The 24312-nt window shown below is 42.3% G+C and overlaps 1 protein-coding gene across 4 annotated transcripts in view; it reads right to left on the minus strand.

The window, feature by feature from the left end:
• Positions 1-24312, minus strand: part of LOC309524077 (connector enhancer of kinase suppressor of ras 2-like) — a 320117-nt gene that overhangs the window by 99807 nt on the left and 195998 nt on the right. For all 4 annotated transcript variants that reach the window (XM_082208459.1, XM_082208458.1, XM_082208457.1 and 1 more), the window contains 3 exons: positions 17461-17607; positions 11020-11153; positions 9134-9345 (listed from right to left, as the gene is read on the minus strand). In XM_082208459.1, the coding sequence (XP_082064585.1) occupies positions 9134-9345; positions 11020-11153; positions 17461-17607 (493 nt within the window). The remainder of the gene's footprint in view (positions 1-9133; positions 9346-11019; positions 11154-17460; positions 17608-24312) is intronic.

Below are 24312 nucleotides of genomic sequence, written 5' to 3' on the forward strand. Positions count from 1 at the left end.
TCTCTGTGTGTATAAGGAGAAAGCAACACACACATACACACCAACAAAGATTCAATGCGCAGCTACACAGATGGATAAATGAAGCTTGCTGTTTACTGATTTGTGACACATATTCACCGATTCTTCCGCCTGCTAAATGAGATGCCATTAATTCAGAATGTCATTACATGCTTTGAAGAGGCCAGGTTGCACCCCACTCCCCGATTACAATCTTGCAGAATATGATGAAAGCAATTAGGTTTTTATTTATCTTGTTGCCTTATTACTATGAACTTTGCAATAATCAGTTATATATTAGAACAGAGAGGCGGCGGCAGCCGGGGGGGGGGGGAGATGGGGGAAGCACAAGACTCAGAAGCATACTATCTGCATTCCAGAATCTTCATATCACTAAATGTACAATGTGGTTTGTGTACTTGGAGCTAGACCATAGCTCAATAGTTGAATGCAGAAGGTCTTAGCTTCAGCCTTCAGCATCTTCAAGGGCCAGGGAAAGACTCCTGGTTGAAACCCTGGCAAGCCCACTGCCAATCTGTGCAGACCATACTCAATTAGATGGACCAATGCTCTGACTCAATATAGGACAGCTTTTTATGGTCCTACCTACCTGCATATAGCTCTGCTTCATTTGTTCCAAAAAATCAACATATCAGCTTTCCCTTTTCAAATACCAAACCCTCTCCCACCTGCTTCCTGCAAGCATTTTTAAGAGAAATGTGTATGTCCTTCATACCGTATATGTTAAAAATCCCCATTATCTTAGCAGATAATCTTTGTTCCTGAACTGTGGTATCACATGCCCAGAACTATTGTTTACAAGGCACACGCAAAATTTTCACAAGAGCAGAATTTTCAGAATTGTTATTTGATGTGTTCAACCTGGTGATAGTGACAGATGAGTGCTCCCTGGCTCGTAATAGATTCAGGTTTTCTGAGCTTTCTAAGAGGTGTCTAGGGAAAAGTTTGAGTCATTCTAAATAGGTTTTCTTCCTCAGAACCCTAAAACACAAAGCAAATATGGGGAGTTCAACCAAATTTCCTTGCTACTTGAGCAAACCTACTCTTGTAGGTGAAGAGAAAACCTATGCTCAAGAGCAGGACTGGGAAACTCTGGTGCATGTGCTAAATGTGGCCCCTGGTCTTCTCTTTCTGGCCCTTGGGACTATCCCAAAGCTAAGCCTCCTTCTCAGGCCACACCCCTCACTGGTCTTACTTCACATTATCCAGTTCTTTTGCCTGATGGGAATGTATCCTTGAACTGTAATGATGCCTCTTGCTTGGATGGAGAAATGCAAGTGTAGAAACATCTTGTTGTGCATGGCTGGACCATAGCCTACTAGAATCACATCTGCTGCCCCACCCACTACTACACACCCATTGAGCCCACCCTATCACTGGTTCCCCACACCCCTTTGCAAAGGTAACTTTGCTTGAGAGAAGGACGAGAAGTGCTGGAGAGATTTACCAGCAACTATTAGCCACAAATAGCTAAATAGGACTTCCAGGTTCAGAAGCAGTATGTCATGGAATACTAATTGTCGGCAGTGACACACCAGGGAAGAGGGCTGTTGCCTTCCTGGGGAAGTGCCCTAGCTCAGCTTTGCACGCAGGTGGTCCCAGGTTCAATCCCTGGCATCTCCAGGTAGGGCTGAGAGAGATGCTGCCAGTCAGTGTAGACAGTACTAAGTTAGATGAACCAGAGGTCTGACACAACATGAGACAACTTCTTATGTTCCTGCCTTCTTGTGTTCTTGCTAGAAGAACATGGGAGACAGGAATGGATCAGTTTATTTATGGTCGATCCACATTTTGCCTGTGTTCACTCATAATTCAGTCCTGTCTTGTTTACATCCCAATCAATGGATTAGTTCTGGAGGTGCAGATCAGGTCAGTTTGCACTGGGGTGCTTAGAAACTGAAGTGACCAGCCATCCCTAGGAAGAAGTAGGATGATGTACAGGATGGACCTTTGACTCTTTGGAGTGCACTTATGAAGATGGATGCATAAATCAACTGAAAGAGAGAGACTAGGGTTAATGTCCAATGTAAATCATACTTTCTGGAATCAATGGGCATAACCTGTTCATTCAGTGGAATTTGCAGCCAAGGAGTGTGGTGGAGTCTCCTTCTTTGGAGGTCTTTAAGCAGAGGCTTGACAACCATATGTCAGGAGTGCTCTGATGGTGTTTCCTGCTTGGCAGGGGGTTGGACTCGATGGCCCTTGTGGTCTATTCCAACTCTATGATTCTATGATTCATTGCTCTGAGTCTATTCTGAGCTGGGCTTAGTTGGACACAACCCCAAACATGCACCTGCTCATTAGCAACTTTCTCCACTAGCTCTAAAAAAGGTAAAGGGACCCCTGACCATTAGGTCCAGTCATGACCGAGTCTGGGGTTGCAGTGCTCATCTCACTTTACTGGCCAAGGGAGCCGGCGTACAGCTTCTGGGTCATGTGCCCGGCATGACTAAGCTGCTTCTAGCAAACCAGAGCAGCACACGGAAATGCCGTTTACCTTCCCGCCGGAGCGGTACCTATTTATCTACTTGCACTTTGACGTGCTTTCGAACTGCTAGGTGGGCAGAAGCTGGGACCGAGCAACGGGAGCTCACCCCGTCACGGGGATTCAAACCACTGACCTTCTGATCAGCAAGTCCTAGGCTCTGTGATTTAACCCACAGCGCCGCCAATGCAATTTGTCTATACCTGAAATAGCCTCCCACTTGATCTATACTTTTGCTAGCACTTTTGTTACTGAATTAAAAAATCAAGTTGGGAGGGGAGTGGGGAGGATCGGATCATGGATCTGCCAAAATAAACAAATGAAATAGAAATATCAGTTCAAAGAATGACATCATCTGCAATAGGCTGTTTCCTGCAAAGCAATATTTCATCAATTACATACTTCCTTTTTCTTTCTTCTCCAACCACCTTTGCTTTGTTATTGTCTCAAGTTACCCCATCTGCTTCCCAGGAGACTGCAGGTTGTTTACAGCAACCTCTCTCTCTCTCTCAATCACTCTCTTTCTCTCCTGCTCTGAGCTACCTGTCTGCAAAGCACCTTTATATGGCACAATATATTAGAATGACAGGAAAGAAACTCTTAATTTGGCAGAACATAAAACACAGCTCTGCACCTTTCCCCCTTGTGCGCCTAGGTCACCCCATGTTCCCATAGCCCAACAGCTATGCCTAAAGTGTTCAAGATGGACGTAAAAACACTCAGGGTCAAGGGTTAAAATTAGGACTGAACAAATAGACACTTTGTTTGCAGCTTTGGGGAGAAACCATCTCATTTCAGGGATGTAGCAAATTTCAAAAATGGGGCTGTAAAGCTCACCTTTGCTCTTCTAGGCTCTTCCTAGGCTTATGGCTGCTTTGTTTATTTCCTCAAAATACCTCCAATGATGCTACAGCTTGACATTGTTCCACTCTGAGTGGCATTCTGGGGCAAAAAAATATGGTAGCTTCTGTAAATTTTGCCCCCAACCCTGAAATCTGAAAATGGGGAGGCAGTTTCTCTGCTCCAAAATTTGGGCTAAATCTGTTGGTATTATTATTATTATTATTATTATTATTATTATTATTATTATTATTATTATTATTACTGAAAGGGTCCTACTACTGCTAATTATAATTATATCCCACCTTTCCTTCAAGGACCCCAAGGAGACATATATGGTACTCCCTTTCTCCATTTTATCCTCACACCAACCGTCTGGTGAGGCTGAGATATAATAACCTTCATCAAGGACATGCAGTAAGCTTCTTGGTTGAGTAGGGATTTGAACCCTGGTTTCCAACAACCTAGTCGCTCATTCTAACCATTACACTACACTGGTTCCCACTTGAGAAGTTATGGATCCAGAACTGGGGAAACCCAGCCAGATGGAAAGGGAAGGAGGAGGGAATGGCTCCCTCTGAGAGAGATTTTCTGCAGGCATTGGCTTTTCCACCTGCCTTGCCCAACCCTCCAGCCCTCTTTGGGAGCCTTTTCCAGACCATGACTTTGAGAACAGCAGAAGCAGGTGGGAAGAAAGGAGTTCAGGGATATTTTTGAAAATTAATTTTATAAGTTGTGTGTCCTTGTTTCTAAATTCGATCCTTTTACATCGTTTTGTATGCTTTGTGGTATTTTATGCATTGTGATTTGCTGTTATATTTACTGATTGTAGATTAGTAATTCTTTATTGTAATTGATAAGTGTAAACTGTTTAATTATTATTTGCTGATGTTTAATTTTACTGTTTACTATTGAATTCTAACGGATTATTGAATAATTCATTTATTTGATATTAGTTGTTTATTTTAAACTTATTGTGACTTTTATATTGGATCAGATTGTTACTATTAATGTATTATTATTATCATCATCATCATCATCATCATCATCATCATCATCATCATTATTTGTGTTAGAAGCCATCGAGTGGCTGGGGCAACCCGGCCAAATGTGCAGGGAATAATGATGATAATGATGATTAATAATAAAAATAATAATTTTCTATACTGCCCTTCATGCAGGACCAGAGGTGGTTTACAATATAAAAATACAAAAAATGCACATCATAGTAAGAAACAAACCACCCCCACCCTGCATTTAAAATGCCATAAATTGTTTAATTAGCCAATGGCCTGAGAGAAGATGAATGTTTTTGCCTGGTGCTTAAAGATATGGTATCCAAACCAATGTGAAATTGACTGTCATGATACTTCCTCCTTGGCCTTCAGACCCTAGACATGTCCACTCTCCAAATCTCCCCTGTCAGTAGGTCACAGCTCCTATTTCCCAAGGTTTATGTGAAGATTTCATCCTGACCTAATTCCCTGCTGAAACTTATTCACTTACACAACATCCTATTGCCATTAGAACATCCATGAACACTCTATGCTGTTATGGAAGCTCAAGCAATGACTGCATGTTGCTTACCAAAAGTTTTCGGGCATGCAGGTGCCTATGAAACATTATTAAAACAATGTGGTTGGGCTGCAGCAGAAACACATTGCATTAATGTTATAGGTGAAATGACCCTGCAATTTTTAAGAAAGCAGCTTTCATCTGCTAATATATTTTCCTTCAAAGAGATGCCGCAGACCAAATGTGAAGATCAGAAGAAAATCCAAACGCTACTGGAACCCAGCTCTAGTATAATGTAGCTGGTGTCTTAGCTAGAAGTCATTGTTCACTCAGACTTTATGAAAGCAAGCCAAATCCACCTTATTGGCTCACTTTCTTTTTTTTTAAAGGCAAAGCCATTCCATCTTCGCTTTGATCCTACTATTAAGGCAAAATGCCAACGAGATTTTTGTGGCTCAGGGAAAAAGCAGAGAATGAAGATGGTAGTTGTATTAAGTCCTACTTAAGTTCTGCTCTCCAGTGTCAATCGAATAACACACCTCAGCCAAGTGCTGATTTGTACGCAATAAGGAGAGAAAATCACCCACATGTAATAAAACTCCTTTACGGATTCATATTTCCCTCCAGTTAGGGTTTCCAGCAGCCAGACTCTTAATTCCTTATCTTTTACACCTCCTCAGCTGTTCCAAACACAACTCTGTGCTTCAAGGGCTCCTCCTAAGTTGTGGCCATGACCCTGGAATACAGCAGCAACCAGAGCATTGGATCTGCAAGCACTTCCCCCAAATGTTTTGTATATTGTATTGCATTGCATTGTTTTTGTATGTTTGCATTGTTGTATGTTATTTTCAACAATAAACACATTTCTAAGTTCCCCCCTAACATATGCAGTTTTATGTACATTTTTTGCTTGGAGAATTGCATGACAAAATTAGGAAAAAGTGTGACTGTATTTTGATCTGCATATTGTTTTGGGAAGAGCAAATTAGGTAGGTTCTCATTAAAATGCAAACTGAATCAAATTTCTCCCTAATACCTAGGTATGTGATAACTTCTATGTGTTTCCACATATGCACAAAACCTCCTCCTTTCCATCTTAAGATGGCAGGAGCTTTCCATGTTGTCAGCGATATCCTTCCTCTCAACAATCCTCTTTCTGTGTTTTTTTTGTTTTGTTTTGTTTGTTTCATTAAGCCTTCAGCCTTCAGAAGCATTCTGGAGAATTCAACAGTTTGGTCACCACTTTTTGATGTAGTTAATCAGTCCTAAGAAAAGTATTGCACTTGCTGTTGTTACTATTCTCTAACAGAGCAACGTGGTTCTCGATGGGTAACTATGAGAATGCATTGCAGCTAAGGATGGGGCAGAAAATCAGTTCAGGTTGCATATAAAGGTGGGCCAAGTTCATCTGCACTTTCAGAAAGAATGTGTGAACTGACGCACTGAATCTTTCAAGATTCACAATGAATGTGAACAAAAATGCACATATTAGTGAAAATAAGATACAAAAATTCACATCAGTAGGCAAAACTGAATACAAAATGTGCACATTAGGATAAATTTGCACAAAAATTCTGATGCATTTTCATGAGGACTTTTTAATATCTTCTTTAAAATCACAAACTGATGTGGAAATGTGAAGAGCTGAACTTAAGATTGGAAAAAATGAGTAACAGAACTGAGGAACTAAGCGATTCCCCATCCCTTGTTTTGCTAACCAACATGAGATTTTGTGTCACTTTGAAAAGTATTACATTTGTTGCGACTTAAACTGATGTCATGGCCTCTTCCCCTCCACCCCCAAGAGCTTATAAATCAATCAATTTGTTCATCTTTAGAGTTGCATAGTACTCCACGCAGTTCCTCTGTGTTTTGCAGAAGCTTTGAAGGAGCCATGGAAAGATATGTTTGCACACTAAAAGGAATCAAGAAAGCATAAGTCGATAGTCCACAAGATTTTTATGAATGCATCCATCTCACTAAAATGTATCAAATGCATCAAATCTCAAAACTCAACCTTCATACTTTCCTTATGATGCCTATGGAGCTATCTATTTAATGTGTTAGAAAAAGACCAGGGAGATTGCCGGGGGGCAAGGGGAAGCCTTAAAACAGCTACCAGAATCCGTGCTATAAATTCAAGAAATGACTGTCATGTCTAATCCTTTTGGGAGCAACCAACACTTTGGAAATTCTCATTTCAAAGGATGCAGAGAAAAGACAGTTCAAATTTCAAAGAACTGCTTTTCAAAAGTAAGAAAGAAGAAGCTCTTCTACACTATGTGACAGATATCCACTCTTCACTGCAATCTCTGCATCCAGCTTCCTGGCTAATATGTCTTCTTTCCCAGCAGAACCTCTCATGGTGTTGCTTCAGAGGACTTTCATTTCCTTTGCACCTGACTTTTAAAACCCTACTTTGGACATGACCTAGTTACAAGTCCTTTTAAACATCTGCCAAAGGAGAAACCACAGATGTTCTACTCAGGGGCATAGAGAGACATATTTCTGTTTCCTTGTCTTCTTTTTTTACTTATTCATCATATTTCAAGCCTGTTGTTCCTGCATGGAGCTCAGGGGAAATGTATGTAAGATTTCCCCTCACTGATACCCTAATGGACGTAGGCTAGGCTGAGTGAGAGCAACTAGCCCAGGTTCATCCAATATGTTTTATAGCAGAATAGGGATTTGATCCTGGGTGTCCCCATTCCAATATCAACACACTGTACCCTATGCCATGCTGACTAATTGGGAGACTTGATGTTATAGAGCAGTCTTCTCCAATGTGGTACGCTCCAGATGTTTTGGACTACAGTGTCCACCATCCCTGACCATTGGCAATGCTGATGGGAGTTGTAGTCCAACAACATCTGGTGATTGGTAATTCTAAACTAGATGGTGTGACTCAGTATAATGCAGACTTATGACGGTGCCTTACATTAACTCTGACCATTGGTCCATCTGTTTCAGTATTGTTTACTACACCCATTGGCAGGTGCTGTACAGGATTTCAGACCGCAGCTTTTTTCCACTCCTACGTGGAGATACCAAAATTGAATCTAGGACCTTTTTCATGCAAAGCCATGTGGTCGGACAATGAGCTATGGACTTGAGCTCAAACTAAGGACTGATTTGATCCCAGCTGAAGTCAGACAGATGCCATTGGGAAACTGATATGCAAGACATGATAGAGATGCCCATTCCTTCCTTACCTCTCAGCAGTATGCTGCATTTAAACACTGAGGCTGCATTTAGCTCTCATACCTGACAGGCATTGATAGATGTGCCCCCCCTTGAGTTTGAGCTACTTAAACGAATCATTGCAAGGGAGCCACTACAGCACTGGAACAGAAACTGTTCTGTGCACTGTACAAGTTCCAACAGGTCACCTGGTGCGTCAACAAGACATCCATCTCTCAGAATCCGATTTATTGTCATTTCTTTCGACAGCCATGCAAAAAGTAAAGACTGGGAGCAAAAGCTAATGAGTTTCCAGGCCAGCACTTCTTGGCAATCGATTACCAATCAGCTTCAGAACCTGTCCAAGTGAAACAGGGAGAGCAAACCTCTTTGCAATCATATAAGCAATGTTTATTAATGCTTGCACAAGTTGGACACCTGTGTCTGAAAAGGAAACAATGGCTATCCTCTCCCATTCCTCATCCTCTTCTCAAATGGAAGAGATTCCCATAACTGGAATCATGATATTAGTGAAACATCTAAGGGCTCATCACTTGCGCAAAGCTATTGGAGAGCTTAGGATGGTGCCTTATACTAGGCCAGGTTATTTGGCCATCTATTTGGTCATTATCAGTGGTGGGCGGTGACCACTGGGCAGGAAGTCTAACCATGGGTAGCACCAGAGCCAGAGTCAAGCAAAGCTGACTCATTCTGGATTTGCCCCCATCCTTCTCCTTGCTGAGTTTTGAAAGGCTGCACTGCGACCGAGGAGGAGGAGGAGGAGGAGGAAGGTGACAGGCAGTGCCATCCTCTGGACTGGACTGGTTGTAGGGGCTGGCTGAGGACAGACTGTGGTTGGTGGGGCAGTGACCCATTTGCCCTAATGGACAAACCTTCTCTGGGCAGTATTGCCCAGTAACCAGATGTCATGGCTGTGTGCTGAAACCCAGATTTGGGGTGTGGGTCACCCTTAGGAAACCACCATTTTCCATCATGGCCATTCAGAATAGGGCCACAGTTTCCCAGCTGAACTTAGGCTGTGGAGTGGCCTACCATTGTATGAAATAACAACAAGAAAACAAAAGGAAAGTGTACCATGTGTGGGTGTCTTTTCTCTTCGTCGCACCCCAGTCGCTCTCCCTCTTTCATATTCAGAGCTTACTGGGTGGCCCTCGCCTTCAATTAACGTGTAATACTTCCCACTTTCGTGCTCCAAAAAGTAGCTGGGAGACTCAGAACCCTTCATCCCAGACTTTCCACCGCCATACTTGCTGACATCATCACAAGACACCATTCCAAGATCATCTCTGTAGGGGAAGAAATGAGCAAAACAGCAAATCGGAGGAGCATCAGTAATGAAAAGCTGCAGAGAGATAACCTATGCTTTCCCATCCAGTACAAAGAATAAGCATGCCATATATTGCTGCACTATTATTATAGATCGTATCCTGCTCTGCCCCAGACAGCACATGTGGGGCTCTCATTGGTCTCCTATTTAGTCCTAAAATAATCAACAAAGAGGGGTGCAAAGTCAATGACTGGTGCTTGAAAATACAAGTCTGATCATTTCTACTTAGGGGAAGCAATGACTTTTCTGTGCAAGTGCCTTTGAGACATCCAGTGGTGGGGAGGGAGTCCTGTGGGTTAGCTGCTCCAGGCTGCGGTTGGCTTGATGCTGTATTTTGGATTTTGCTTAAAAAATAGGGGGTAGGATTGAGAGGGCAGGGGCAGTGCTTGCAGACCCCTGAAAGCATTGGAAGGATATTTATTTATTTATTTATTTATTTATTTATTTAGGATTTCTGTGCAGATTTTTAGGAGCACAGAAAGCTGCCTTTAACTAGTTCAGCCATCTAGTTCAGTGTTGTGTACAACACCGCAGTTGGTAGAGCATGAGACTCTTAATCTCAGGCTGGTGGCTTCGAGCCCCACGTTAGGTGAAAGACTCCTGCATTGCAGGGGGTTAGATTCAATGAGCCTTGCGGTCCCTTCTAACTCTACAATTCTATGATTCTATGAAATAGCAACAGGTTTCCAGGTTTCCATGCAGGATCATTCCTCAGCACTACAGAGATTGAACCTGGGATGTTCAGTGCTAAAGCATCTGCTCTGCATACCAAGCTACAGCCCTTCCCTCGTTTTAAGGGTTTCCCCTTTTAAATTTCATAGAATCATAGAATCATAGAGTTGGAAGAGACCACAAGGGCCATCAAGTCCAACCCCCTGCCAAGCAGGAAACGCAGGATGGTCCTGGTCTAACACTCAAACCATTAAGCCACACTATCCCTTCACGTGACAGCAAGCCTTCTCTGTCCTAAGACAGATTGGATGATACACTTATCTGTTCTCTCCTTACATGTATCAGGGAGTGGGAAGGCCCCTTCACTTGCCTCCCATCAAACACACTGTCTTATGGCCAATGCTAGTAGACTCGTACATTCGGATTCACATTCAAACATGAGTGCGGAACCCGTGGCTCTTCAGATATTACCAGCTCCTATCAACCCCAACCACTGGTCATGCTGGCTGGGATGCATGGGAGCCGGAGTCCAACTACATCTGGAGGAATGCACTCCCTGAAATTGGGCAGATATGCATGCATCCATATCGTGGGGTCAAATTGCAGATTCCATGTGGGATATTGATTGTGTGGTCTGGACATATTCCCACTGATTTTAAACATGCATGCCTTAGTTATGCCTGCACTTGAATGTTCAGTGGCATCAGAGACAGGACAGGAGCACAGGGTTTTCTCATTCTCTACCATGCACAGGAGAGTGACAGGGTAAGAGTATTCTCTGCTCCAATGCACTAATTGCTGTGACCTTTTTTTTTGCATTTGACTTAATGGCTCTACGTGTGCGCACGAGTGCACTTGCAAAGGAGAAAGCCTGATAGAAGAGAGACTCTTTCTGTTCTCTAGCCTGAAATTACGGCTATGCAAAGCCAGGATGCAAAACCAGTCAAAGGGCAAGGGATACCTGGGGCCATAGAGTCCGGACATAGGGGAGAGGATGAAAACATCTTGGAGAGTCGAGCTGTCCATTTTTGAGCCCATGCCCATCGTGCTGGTTGGTGTTGTGCAACTGCTAGTTGGGCTGGTAGGAATAACAGGCTGGAGAGAGAGAAAGAGAGAGCACACAATGAATACTCTAGCCAGTTCTACCCTTTTTTATTCTTTTTTGCCAATGCAACAAAACTGGAATATTCACTGCCCCAGCAGGAACCAGCAACTTATTGGAATCTCTCTCCTAAATTGGCTGCAACAAGAATTTCTCCCCAAAAGAGATATTTGCAGAAATTACTCCATTTAGTAGAAGCATTGGAAGCTCCAAGAAGATGGCACAATAGCAAAGGCCACTCTTTCTCTTTCCACCCCACCACAATAATCTCCCATGCTTTTAAATTTTTTTAAAAATAACACCTTACTGATGGTAGTAAATCGCTGGTAACATGGATAACGTGCAAGATTCAATCCAGGTCATCTCCCATTATGGAATCTCAAGGAGCAAATCAAATCAAACAACGACTTACCTATTGCGTTTTGACCCTGAGCACAGATGCCCCTGCACCAGTTCTTGACCTTGCCCCCTGATGGCAGACTCCAGTGAAGAGTACCAACACCTTTTGCAGTGGCAAGGGGGCTTCAACTAACCAAAGGAGTTATGGAAAAGCAGTGGGGATTTAACAGGATAGAACGTAAAAGACCCAACGTGCCCTGAAGTGTGTCATGGCACCTATAAAATGTGATCTTTAAAATGTTTAAAAATATTATTTTTATTGTGTGTTTTTATACTTTTATTATCAACTTTTTAATTAAAACCTCATAAAAAAACAAAAGGGGGTGTGGGGAGGTGTAGGAGAAGCATTTTATAGTTTATCATGACATGCCCTATATCCCCCTTATTTTTTCCCTTTTATCTCCCCTTTGTAATCTTTTTTTTTTTTGCATATTCTGTTCCATATTTCTCCCTTCCCCAAGATTCATTCATGTATAATGCGCTGATTTCTCTTTGATGTCATTACATTCGTATCTCACATAAGCTGTTATGTGTTCACTTGCTTTCTGCTGCTGCCTTCAAAATAAATATTTTATTTTTTAAGAAACAGATTTTATTGGAATTTAGAAAAATGGTTTACAGAAATTAATACCAAGTATATTTTTTTGTCAAAAGTAAAACACTAATCTAGATAAAAGCACAAAACACAAAAAAGGGGGGAAAGGAAAAGAGAGAAAAGAGGAGAAAGTTAGAGGAAGAGAGGAAGAAGAGAAGAAATAATGAGAGGGAAGGAAGGAAGGAAGGAAGGAAGGAAGGGAAATTCCTTTTATACGTACAAAATAAATATTTTCTAATGTTTTTAGCCTCTTGAGTTCTGTTTGGTTACCACCCTCTTGCCTGTTAGATCAACTTAAATACATCATTTTTAGGTCAGAATAAAATCCAAAACATTTCAGAAGAGGTATATATTTTGTCAATGCAAAGTAAAAATGCACATGACTCAGAACTTCCAGGCTAATTACAAGTAGAGCACAAGTTTGAGATCAGTTCATAATTAGCTAGCTTTCATTTCTCCTTTTCACCTTATGGCTTGAAGAGGGATGAGAAAAACGGCAACTGCCAGCCTTCTTAAGGGAACAGCAATATTTTTGTGTTGGAAGCCCTGAGAAAATTAATTTCCCAAGGCAGGTCACAAGTTCTTACTTGGCTGTTCGTCACTATCCAGTTTTCCCACTACCCATCCAGTTTCCTCCCATGAGGAAAAGGAAGGGGTATTGTTAAGGGCTGTCCCAGGGACCACAGGCCCTGAGTCTTTTGTGATGGGCCCCAGACCTGCTGCCCATTTCCTGTTCCTTAAACTTTGCTTATAGGGCAGCTGGGTTTCAGTGCAAAGTGCAGTACTGATGAGACTCCAACTACTCACTGTCTTAATTTCTCAGAGGCACCTAGACATATAAATTCATGTATGAAAATTTTATACAAATATGTATTATGGGGAAAAGTGGTAGGGGGAAAGGCAGGACCCGTGCCTAAAAAATATGGGCAAGTGGAAAACTTATCAAACACATACTTTCCAGGCATAGAACAAGCAGAAGTGTTGACAAGCCATGAGTCAAAACTGCATTCAAAAATGTGTTTAGGAGAAATTCACGCTAAAATGCTGAATTAAGAATAATAATTCCAAATTGCTGTTGACATGTAAGGAACTGAATTTAACAGTGAAAAAGTAAGAAATGGAGAGACACTAAAATTGATAGATCCATCCATCCCTACTATCAATACAGCAGGTCAGGACTCAGTCTTGGACCATTTCCTGGGCATCTAACAGCCCTTGAGGATAGTCAGCAAAGATTCGATGCTTCAGTGAGCCTGACACTGTTCTCGAGTATTTCAGAGGAACTGGTAAACAGCCACAAAGCTCCAATACAGCATGTCTAATTCATAAATACATTCCTGCCAATATGTGTATTCAGATACCACTTGCATTTGAAATATGCTGCTTTTATACTTTGCAAAAAATTAATTTAAGCCCTAGGTTAGTCAGTGTTGATGCTACAATGCTGTGCAGTAAGTCAATGAAGTAATCAACAGCTCTCAACCATAAATATTCATAAAGCTGAGGAATGAATGAGTATTTAGCAGTGCTGCAAGTAGTCGGCGGGGAGGGGGACTCTGAACAGTAACAGTAAGGAAATGAGGCCATCTCAAACACCCACATGGGTTCTGATAAGAAAGCAGACCACTCACATATGGCAAGGCCCACTGGGGGAGAACACAGCAAGGCTGGCACGACTGCCATGTGTTCTAATTAAAAGCTGGCAACAGCGGAATAAAACAGTGTCACAGGATAACGTCCTTCTGCTGATTCGCGGAATGTTGTGGCAAAGCCAAACCGTTGATGGGAAATGCTGAGATGGGGCCAGGAGAGATCTTTCAGGGGCTTTGCTTCAGTGGCTTTTGTTACACAGATACTGAGGGCCAGTTCATACATACAGGCAGCATCACTGCTGATTGAACAAAGCATCTAATGATGGTTTCATATCTGAATTTTCCTACTGACTACAACAACAAGCATGGGTGGCGCTGTGGTCTAAACCACTGACGGGAAGGTAAACGGTGTTTCCGTGCACTTCTCTGGTTCGCCAGGAGCAGCTTAGTCATGCTGGCCACATGACCCGGAAGCTGTACGCCGGCTCCCTTGGCCAATAAAGCGAGATGAGTGCCGCAACCCCAAAGTCGTCCACTACTGGATGTAATGCTCAGGGGTACCTTTATCTTTACAACAAGCATAATGCAATCGACTAATATTCACCACAATCACTAATCATTAATTAATTAAATTATTCATTCAATTTATGTCCCACCTTTTCTCCAGACAGGGACAAGGTCCAAATGCACCCCTCCAAGCTCTTTCATTTGGCCCTTGGGACTGTCCCCAGGCCATGTCCTCTGTTCAGCCACCCACCTTCTTCTCAGGTCACACCCTTTACCAGACCTGCTTCAAACCCCCTTTTAGTGTTTTTGCATGGCTAGAATATGTTCTTGAAACAGATAACACCTCTTACTTGCATAGATGGAGGACAGAGAGTGGTTTGTGAGTTTGTGTAGAAACTAGCCTACTGTGCAAAGGTGAAGCTTACATGTGTTGCTCCACCCACCTTCCCTTTCTTGTCAAGCAGAGATGTCAAGCAATCCTGTCTCCTAAAAAGCACAAAAATTGGGCAGCACTCATTGGCTGGAGATGCCTCCAATGTTACTGCTTTAAATCAGTCCCATGTGGCTGGTATATAACACACACCGCATTGAAATGCAAAAGAAAAATTGACGATGAGTGACAAAGCACATCATTTAAGGAGAAAATATTCCCTACTTTTGAGAAATCTCCGAAATAAACTCTCACTCACTCATTCAGCTATTACAACCGTGATGACGATGGAAGCATCAGTCATTCAACAGAGAGCATACCACAATACATTTTCACTCTGCAGCAACCACTTTCAGTGCAATGAAAGTGTGTGTGTGTGTTTTACTCCTTTCCAGATCCTTAACCACAGGGCAACAGAAAGGAGGGCTCTTGCTCTGCCACCACCCAGAAATTCTAGGTTGTTGCAAACTGAGTTTTACTCAAGAGTACACCCACTGAAATGAATGGGCCTAAATTAATCATGCCCAGTAACTTCAAAGGGTCTAATTTAAGGATGGCTAACACTGGATACCACTGGATAGGGACGCGGGTGGCACTGTAGGGTAAACCACAGGGCCTAGGACTTGCTGATCAGAAGGTCGGCGGTTCGAATCCCTGTGATGGGGTGAGCTCCTGTTGCTCGGTCCCTGCTCCTGCCAACCTAGCAGTTTGAAAGCATGTCAAAAGTGCAAGCAGATAAATAGGTACTGCTCCAGCAGGAAGGTAAATGGCATTTCTGTGTGCTGCTCTGGTTCACCAGAAGCGGCTTAGTCATGCTGGCCACATGCTGGCCGGCTCCCTTGGCCAATAAAGTGAGATGTGCGCCGCAACCCCAGAGTTGGCCATGACTGGACCTAATGGTCAGGGGTCCCTTTACCCTTAACACTGGATACAACCATTTATTTTAAAGATGATTTTTGTTCCAGTGAGCAAAAAGAGCTCAGACAGGAATGTCAAGCACATGGTTCCTTCTTTTTTTTTTAATAACATAATGCAAATCTCTAAGCAGTTCACATACAAACAAAAAACCACAACCATGTTTGTTCTATGTATGTAAACCATGTTGAAGCTTTCCAGTAAAAAGAAAGGAGGAGGTGATTTTTGTTTACTGTGAAAATCTACAAAGTTTTGGACTTTTGAACATGCTCATGCATTTCGCATTCCATGTGTTCTTTTCAAGCCAGGGTTTTTGTATACCATCAGGGCCAGCCCTACTATTAGGAAACTACTGTGGGGTTGGAAGAAGCAGTGAGGTTTTGGACTGCATGCTTGCCCTCCAATGGTGCCCATTGGGACTGGTAGGGTGAAAAGCAGAGAGGCCAACAGTAGGTGGAACCAGTGATAACAACAGTGTCAACAAACTCTGGCTTTGACCCCATCCTCTTCCCTGCTCAGTTCTAAAAGGGCAAAGCTGAAACTAAGGAGGAGGATGAAGACAGCCAGTACCAACCCCTGAACTCTTTGTAGATAGGAAGAAAGCTGGACTTGGAAGAATCAGTTCTGAGGTTGGTGGGGCAGTGCCCCTTTTGCCCTAATGGGCTAATCTCCTCTGCTGCCGTTGGGTGCAAAGGTGGACTCTGCTCCGTTGCCTGGGCTGAAGCAAGATCCAACAGCCAGCAAAGTCGGCTTCTGTATATGGGATGGGGAGGCACCATCTTGCCTGCCTTAAGGCAGCAAAATGTATTGGGCTGGATTACTCTGAGCTGCCTGTTCCAAATCACGCAGAAAGCTCCAGCAACCCCAGCAGGCGAGGAAAAAAACAACACCAGGCCAACAATAACTCATGATAGCTTCAATTGTTTTCATACTGGGAAACGAATAATACTTGTCTTCAAACTCATAATCCTCTGGAACAAAATCATGAAAGCAAGCAGGCTGTGAAATCCAAAAGGGATTTTTAAATTTCTTCTTGAAAAGTGTAGATGGGAAAAAGGCAGCAGCGGGAGGGGTGGATGAGGAGAGTGAATAGCAGTGATATGATGGAAACAGAGAGTGATTTGGCCTGATAGTATTGACTTTGCCCAAGAGATCCCAATGAATGAGTAGCGCTTTGGCTGAGGGCAGTGAGCAGAAAATGTGGTGGTTGTAATTGTGCTCTCCCTCCATTTGGAATCCCGGTAATAATAAAAAGATATGAAGGGGAAGTCATTAGATTTATGTCCTCTCCTCTCAAAGGAACAATTCTCAGAAAATGCATTGCTCTCAATTTGCAGGTCACTGCTGAGCTGGGAGAGCATAGCGGCTGCCGAGGATGGGAGCCAAGAAGTTCCACTTTCAGATACATCAGGACTGCAATCCTACACACACTTCCCTGAGAGTAAATCCCACTGCACTCAGTGCAGTTTACGTATGAGTAGAGATTTGTAGGACTGCACTGTTAAAAATCATGTTGGTGGCTGTTTAGGTAAGCCATCTGATATAAGAAGAAAGTCCCGCCCATCCACTGATATTATAGATGGGCGCCAAAGCCAGAATTAGTTGGTCCTAGCTCCATATTCTGTTGTCCTTTCTGTCTTGCGCCCTACCAGTTCCAGCAGGCACCCTTCACTACCGTCCCCCAAACCCAGAAGGCTACATATGTCGAGCCATTGCTGCTATGTGTGCAATTGTTAACTGGGCCTGTTGAAGGCATCAATGTTCTCTCCCCCCTACCAGAAAGAAGAGAGGACTCTATAGTGATTTGGCCCTTCATTAAACAGTGTTTGCCAGACAGAAATGCAACACCAGGTTTGCCTTACCTGCAGGGCAAGAGGCTTCCACCTCACATTCTTCAGAAGAGCAGGAGCAGAAACCAGGGTGTTCTGAGGCCGTTTCTTCAAGGTTAAGATCACTCCGTTCGGGTCTTCACGCAATGCATTTACCAGGTTCTTTAACTGCCAGCCAACCTGGAGAAAAATCCCATAATGGAATTTTGAAAGTTTTTTTTTTCTTTTCCCCTTTTCCATTTTATCTTCCCAAAATGGTTAAGGGTATTTCGTTCAGATTTCTGTATGGCGAATAAGGGATGTCTTATTATCAGCATTCCTTCTATATTTCTCTTTCATAAATGGTACTTATCATTCTTGGCAAGAAACAGACGTGGTAGCATTTCCGTTAAAACCAGTTTTGGGTTATATCCAACAAAGTTGTACTCCGAGTTAGGGTGGGGATAACTTTGAATTTAGTTTGCATTTACAGGTGAACCTACCTAATTCACACCTTCTAAAGCTATACATGAACAAAAACACAAACATCTTTTTGAAATTTACACTTCTCCAAATTTTGCAAAACAGTTCTCCTGTGAAGTACATGTGCACAAAAATGTATATACTAGGGTAAAGTGTGCATTAAAAGGCATCTATGAATGAAAATACCATAATGTTTTGTGAAAATTATATACAAAGGTATACACGTTAGGAGAAATATACACTAAAATTGTAATGAATTCTCATGAGGACTCCCCCAATCACAAATAATAATAACTGCAAACTGGTGTGGAAATGTGAACAATTGATCTTAACATTCAAAAAATGAGAAACCGAAATTGACAGATTTGCCCATCATTACTCAGAATAGACCAATTGAAATTAATAGACCTAAGTTAGTTGCACCCATCAATTTCTGTAGAAATTGGATGTAACCACCTGCTTCTTTCTCTTCAACTGAAAAGGTAATGATAGGTGCTCTTATTTCAATAATAACTCAGTGATAAGAATATCATATTCCAAAAAGCACAAATGTATTTTTTAAGACACTGATGCACTGCTCTAATTTTTATATCCTCTAAACAAACTGAATTATTACTTTTAATTATCTTTTCTACTGAAGTATCACTGTGTTTCACTGGGGGATTATAGAACAGAAGCTTCAGAATAATTACAAAATGAATCCTGGCTGTTGTAATGGAACCTGTTAATTTGGTGATGATGGGGGATGGGGGGGAGGGAGGTTTGCTTGCATATTGTAGAACAATATTGGTGCAATTTCTTCAAGGTGTTTAATTAAAGATAAAACATCATTTATTTGAGTTACTGAACACTCCACAGAGAGGAACTGCATTTCTTAAGTCACTGCAAGCTATAACCACCATCTGAAATTAAAGCTTCACTAACACACAAAGGCCACACGTTTGCCTTACCCCTCTAAAACAGCTAAGAGGTGCTCCATGGTTGCTTAAGCATTAAAAAAAACTCTCCTTTGCTTTTCTCTTTGGAGGGCTATGCCTTGCTAAGAACACAGGAAAAGCGCCCCACTTTGTTCTCATGAATAAACATGGCACCGGCTTGTAAAATGTAATGTTTAAACAATGTTTTGAAACAGCTCCAAAGCAAACAGTCTAAACTCATAAATGGAGCATAAATAAATAGATTTATTTTCTCTTAAAAAATTCTTCCCAGACTATTTCCACAGGTGCCATTTGAGATTTCAGTGGTGGGAGGAGAGAGATGCAGCTGGGGGCAAGGCTATCAGCAAGATTTAAAACCCCAGCTCGGGTCAAACTTTGGGGTTTTGCTAAGCCTGCCAAGACCACCCTCTTTTGCAGAGAGTGTTCCATTTTTGGCTACACAAGTTTCCACACTCAGAGGTGTGGAATTCATATATAGCAGGTGGGGAACCTGTTCCTCCAACTCAGATGTTCCTCCAACTCGCATTAGCCTCAGACAAAACAGCCAACAGTCAAGGATGATGGGAGATTTAATCCAGCAACAACTGGAAGGCCACAGGTTCCTTCCCTCCTTGATAAGCAGGATTTTGTACCTCCCGATTATTGCACAGATAAAGCAGTCATCCATTTGTGCATTTGGCATGCAAACTTAGCATCGAGAGCTTTTTAAACTCCCTCCCACCCATGCTTACCCAGAGTCCTATTTCTTAGCTAAATTTGCGGCCTGAGAGCTATGCAAGGAGGTTCCTCCCTGAAATGTGAAGTTATTTGGAACACAGGCTGCCACAGACTGAATGGGCATAGTCCAAGCTATAACCCCCTCCTATCATTAATGTGCCTGCTTTCAAGAGAATGGACAATGGAGCATGTAGGAGTGGCAATGGTCTGGATATTTCACATTGCCTTAGGAATATAGGAAACTCCCTTACACTAAGTCAGACCATTGGCCCATCTAGCTCAGTGCTGCCTACACTGACTGGCAGAAGCTTTTCAGAATTTCAGACCGGGGACATTCCCAGTTCTGCCTGGAGATGCTGGGGCATTCTGCATGCAAAAGAAGGGCTTTACCACTGAGCTACGGCCAGTAAAGTGAGATGAACGCCGCAACCCCAGAGTCGTTCACGACTGGACCTAACGGTCAGGGGTTGTTTTACCTTTATGGCCCATTTTAAGCACCCACCCTTTATATCTGGATGGCTTCTGTGAGACAAAGGAATTTATAACAAACCTGTTGTAGATGGAGGTAGAGTACTCATATAGGACACCTAACTCTTGGCTTATGCTGCTTAGGTACCTAAGTCCATTCCTCAATGACTGGCTACTACAGGGCAGAAGGACTTGCCGCATCAGTGATTAGGCTTATTTGTTGTTATTTATTTGGCTATCATGAACAAAGCTGTCTTCCTGGAGCCTCTTTTGGCTACAATGTTTTTATTATTGGTTGTTAGCCTCCCTGAGCCTGGTCTTGGCTGGGGAGGGTGGGGTATAAATTATTATTATTATTATTATTATTATTATTATTATTATTATTACACAAGCATCTGGCTGGCCACTGTGATAACAAGATGAAGGCTAGATGGGCTATTGGCACGATCCAGAAAGCACTTCTTGTGTTCTTATGTTCTAATGGACAGAAATAGACACACTCTTGAGTACATGTGCTTTGAAGCATGAGGGGAAGGGAAGACCTCCTTATTACCACCCTGCAGCCCTCCACGAATGCTCTGGCTTGCAATGTCTTTACTGATAATGCAGATAGTATCCTGCAGTGCACAGCTGAAATTCAGCCTTTTCTGGAAGGGTTTTTTAAAAATAGAATTTAGGGTTAGGTTACAATTTTGAACTCACTTACTAGGGAGTAACACCCCCCTGCAAAAACACAGTAGAACTTATTTATGAGTATATGGGTAGAGGCTTCCACTACTATTAATATTAATTTAACTGGCACAAGAGTTCTTCTCTTCCTTCAGGCATAAATTAAACAGTTTTATGAGGTGATTTCTTCTCACCTAGAGAATGTCCTTAGATATAAATTCACCTTCAGTTTATTTCTAAAATACCTTCCTTTTTCATTCCTTTTTCTTCCTCTTTTCAAGATGTGTATTCAGAAATGTCTGATTTTCTTAATGTTTGATCATGTCTGAGAGACCCAGATGAATTTTTGAAGCTGGGGGCAAACGTTAAAAAATCCAGGAGCCTTGATGATTTCGCAAGCTTCTTCTCACAAAATAATGCTAAATAATTAATGTCCTGAAGATAAATTGCTCTAAGGAGAAACCTTAATGAGGGAACCATTAAAACACTAATAATATATGCAATTTAGGGCAGCCTGCCCTGAATGTCAGCAGGCTAAGATGGAAAGCTCTTAGGACGTTATCGATGGTATTGCTGAGATATTACATTTAGGCAAAAATAGTAAGATGACATCATGGCAGACTAGAATACTAGACAGAGAATTGAAATTGGGCTTAGCACCAACATTGAACTAATTTGTCTTTAAGAGCTGCTAGGCACACCAGAGAAGGTCATTGTTGGGACTTCCATCCTCCTTGTGTTAGACTCAGAGGAGAGCTCCACAGATGAGGATCCAGTCATGAGTCCCAGCATCAGGACTAGGGGGACAGAGCATTCAGCACCCTGAGACCATAGCTCAGAATAATACCCCCACTCAAGGAACCAGCGGAATCAGGTGACTTAATGTGCCCTTAATGGAATCATCTATCTCTGGGACTCTTTGCAATCATCACAACTGAGTCCTCAGGAACAGCAATGGCAGGAAGCCCGAACTCAGGCTTGAACCTGAAAATGCTGTGCTTATTTCTCAACACAAAACATACCAGGTCAGTGGCCTTTTCAGAAAAAGGCAGCATGGTCAGGATCAGGGCCTTACAAAGACAATGATAGGGTAGGCAGCCTGAGTGCTTACACCAGGAATGGAGAACTTGTAGCCCTCCAGATCTAAATTCCATCATTCCTGACCTTGCTGTTTGGAGTTGATGATACCTGGAGTCAAACAATATTTCAAGGAACACAGGTTCCCCTTCCTAATTTAAACCTTCAGCTGATGCTTGGAAGACGAAAATGCTATAGTTGCTATATATGTGATCCTAGTTCAATGATCTTCTGGACAGCTCCTCAGGTGATAAGTAGTAGACCCTCTTTCTGCTTATACTGCTGGATAGCTCCTCTGCTGGGTTTGGGATACCAGAATGTCAGATATATCATCTTGGAATCATTCTTGGCCAAAGAGAGAAGTATAATGCAGTAGTCTTCAAATTTTGGAATCCACCTTCAACAACTTGAAAAATGAGGTCAACTTTTTAAATAATCCACATATTTCTCCACTTATCTTTTCTTGCTTTCCCCTCATTCTCTTGATTTATTTCTCCTGTTCCATCCTCCTCTATTCCTTCTGCCTCTCTTTCCTAAAAATAGGTCAAAGTATGATTGATCATGTGTTCCAGTCCATCCATTGAAAACCAGTGAGGGGTGGGGAACTTGTGGCCCTCCTGAAGTTGTTGGATCTCAGTTCCCATCAGTCCAAACCATGGTTGAAGCCGGAGGATGATGGTGTTGGAGTCTATGAATACTCTCTCCCTCACTCAACAGCAAAAGACTGTCAGAGTGGATCATGAAGTCCTTCCAGATCAGGCCGCCTTACGAACATGTAGACTCTGTTGCTATTATTCTCTGAGAAATAACATCTTCTTCTGCCTTCTCTATCTCCTCACTACTTCAGTTTGACTGAGTGGCAATTTAAGAACTGTGTGTCAAGATCGCATGAAATAAAGGCCTTCTGAGTTCTATTCAAGAAAGATAGGGCACTCTCTACGCACAAGAACAAATGGAACCAAAATCCACCATATAGATAATATCCTGCGTTTTGGGAGATCAAGCCAGTACATGCGGTTCCTGCTTTTTTACCCTCAAAACAACCCTGGGAAACAGGTTGGGTTGAGAGAGTGAGTGGCCCAAGGTCACTTGGTGAACTCTATGACTACGTGAGGATTTTAACTGGATGTCCCTGGTTCTAGTCAGACCCTCTAACTATAACTGTCATGCTGTAATGAACTACAAAGGCTCACAGTTTTCAAAATTCCCATTTTGCAGATTTCAAAGCTGGTTATATTCCTCTTACGATATTTATGCACCTACAGATCTCACAAATGGTTTAACCCACATCTGGTATTTGGATAAAGTTAGAATTTTGGCAAAGTCTGAAAATTCTTTGTTTGGGGCACTCTCTCCAAACTGAAACATGTCTGAAGCCATTTACGAAAGCTGCCACAAGGAAAGTTCAAAAAGTCATATTATATTTCAGGGATGGAGAATCTCTGACCCACACTTGGCTCCATAAAACATCAGATGTGGAGCAGAAAAATCTGCAGCTGCAAGGGAACAAACAGGAGCCTTAAAATGTGCTCCTGATTGTTCCTCTGACAGCAGGGCTTGCATTCAGTTTCTTTTGAATCTGGTGCCAAAAGCAAGCTCCGCTGGGACTGATTTCTCTCAAGAGCTTCGAAATGGGAGCTGCTGAGTAGAGTTGTTCTCTGCTGAAACCACGGCTTCCAGCTCCACTGGAATTGGCTCTACTCAGAGCTTCTGACTAGAGACAGCCCCTGCCAAAAGCAAAGCTTTAGATTCAGCATAGACTGTAAGCTCCAGTTTCAGTGCAGATATTTGTAGCCACAACCTGAATCCAAGTCAGGGTTGCAAAGGGAAACAAGACAGCACCTAAAGTGCATTCCTGATTCTTCCTTTGAAGTTAAGTCACCTGACATCATACAATGCCCCAGCAGCCAGACCCATTTTCGCACCCATATTGTGGTAGAAACAAATAGCTTGATTTCACGTTAAGCCAGCTAAGAAGAGGAATTCTCTTACCATTTTTCAGCAAACCATTTGTTTACCTGAACATTAAGGTCCTGTTTCAAGGCCCTACTCTGGGTCGCTCTGTTGAATGAAGTGAGGAGGTAACCACTGGGGAGAAGACATTTTGGTCATGGCACCTGTTAGGGAACAGCCTTCCTGGGGAGGCTCACCTGACACCGTCTTTGCAGTCTTTTCAGTGCCAGGTAGAACTATTTGCTCAGCTTGGCCTTTGTCATAATGTACTGTATACAGTTTGCATAACTTACAGAAGTTTTAAAATTCATGTTTCATCTTTGGAGACATGGGTGGGTTTTGTTTTTGCTGCATTTTAAGTAGCTTTTGATTTAATGCCTTATTGTGTGTGTGTGTGTGTGTGTGTGTGTGTGTGTGTGTGTGTGTGGAGAGAGAGAGAAAAAGAGAGAGAGAGAGCGCTGCCTAGGGAACTTTATGTTCTGGGGTCAAAATAAAATGCTTTACAGAGACAAATAAACAGACATAGTATTTCTTGGAGGTTAGGTACAGACAAAACTGTATCATCAAACATTATCTCATTTAAGAATCATATAATAATAAA

The sequence above is a fragment of the Podarcis vaucheri genome, assembly GCF_965113315.1.
Source record: "Podarcis vaucheri genome assembly, chromosome: Z".
NCBI lineage: Eukaryota > Metazoa > Chordata > Lepidosauria > Squamata > Lacertidae > Podarcis > Podarcis vaucheri.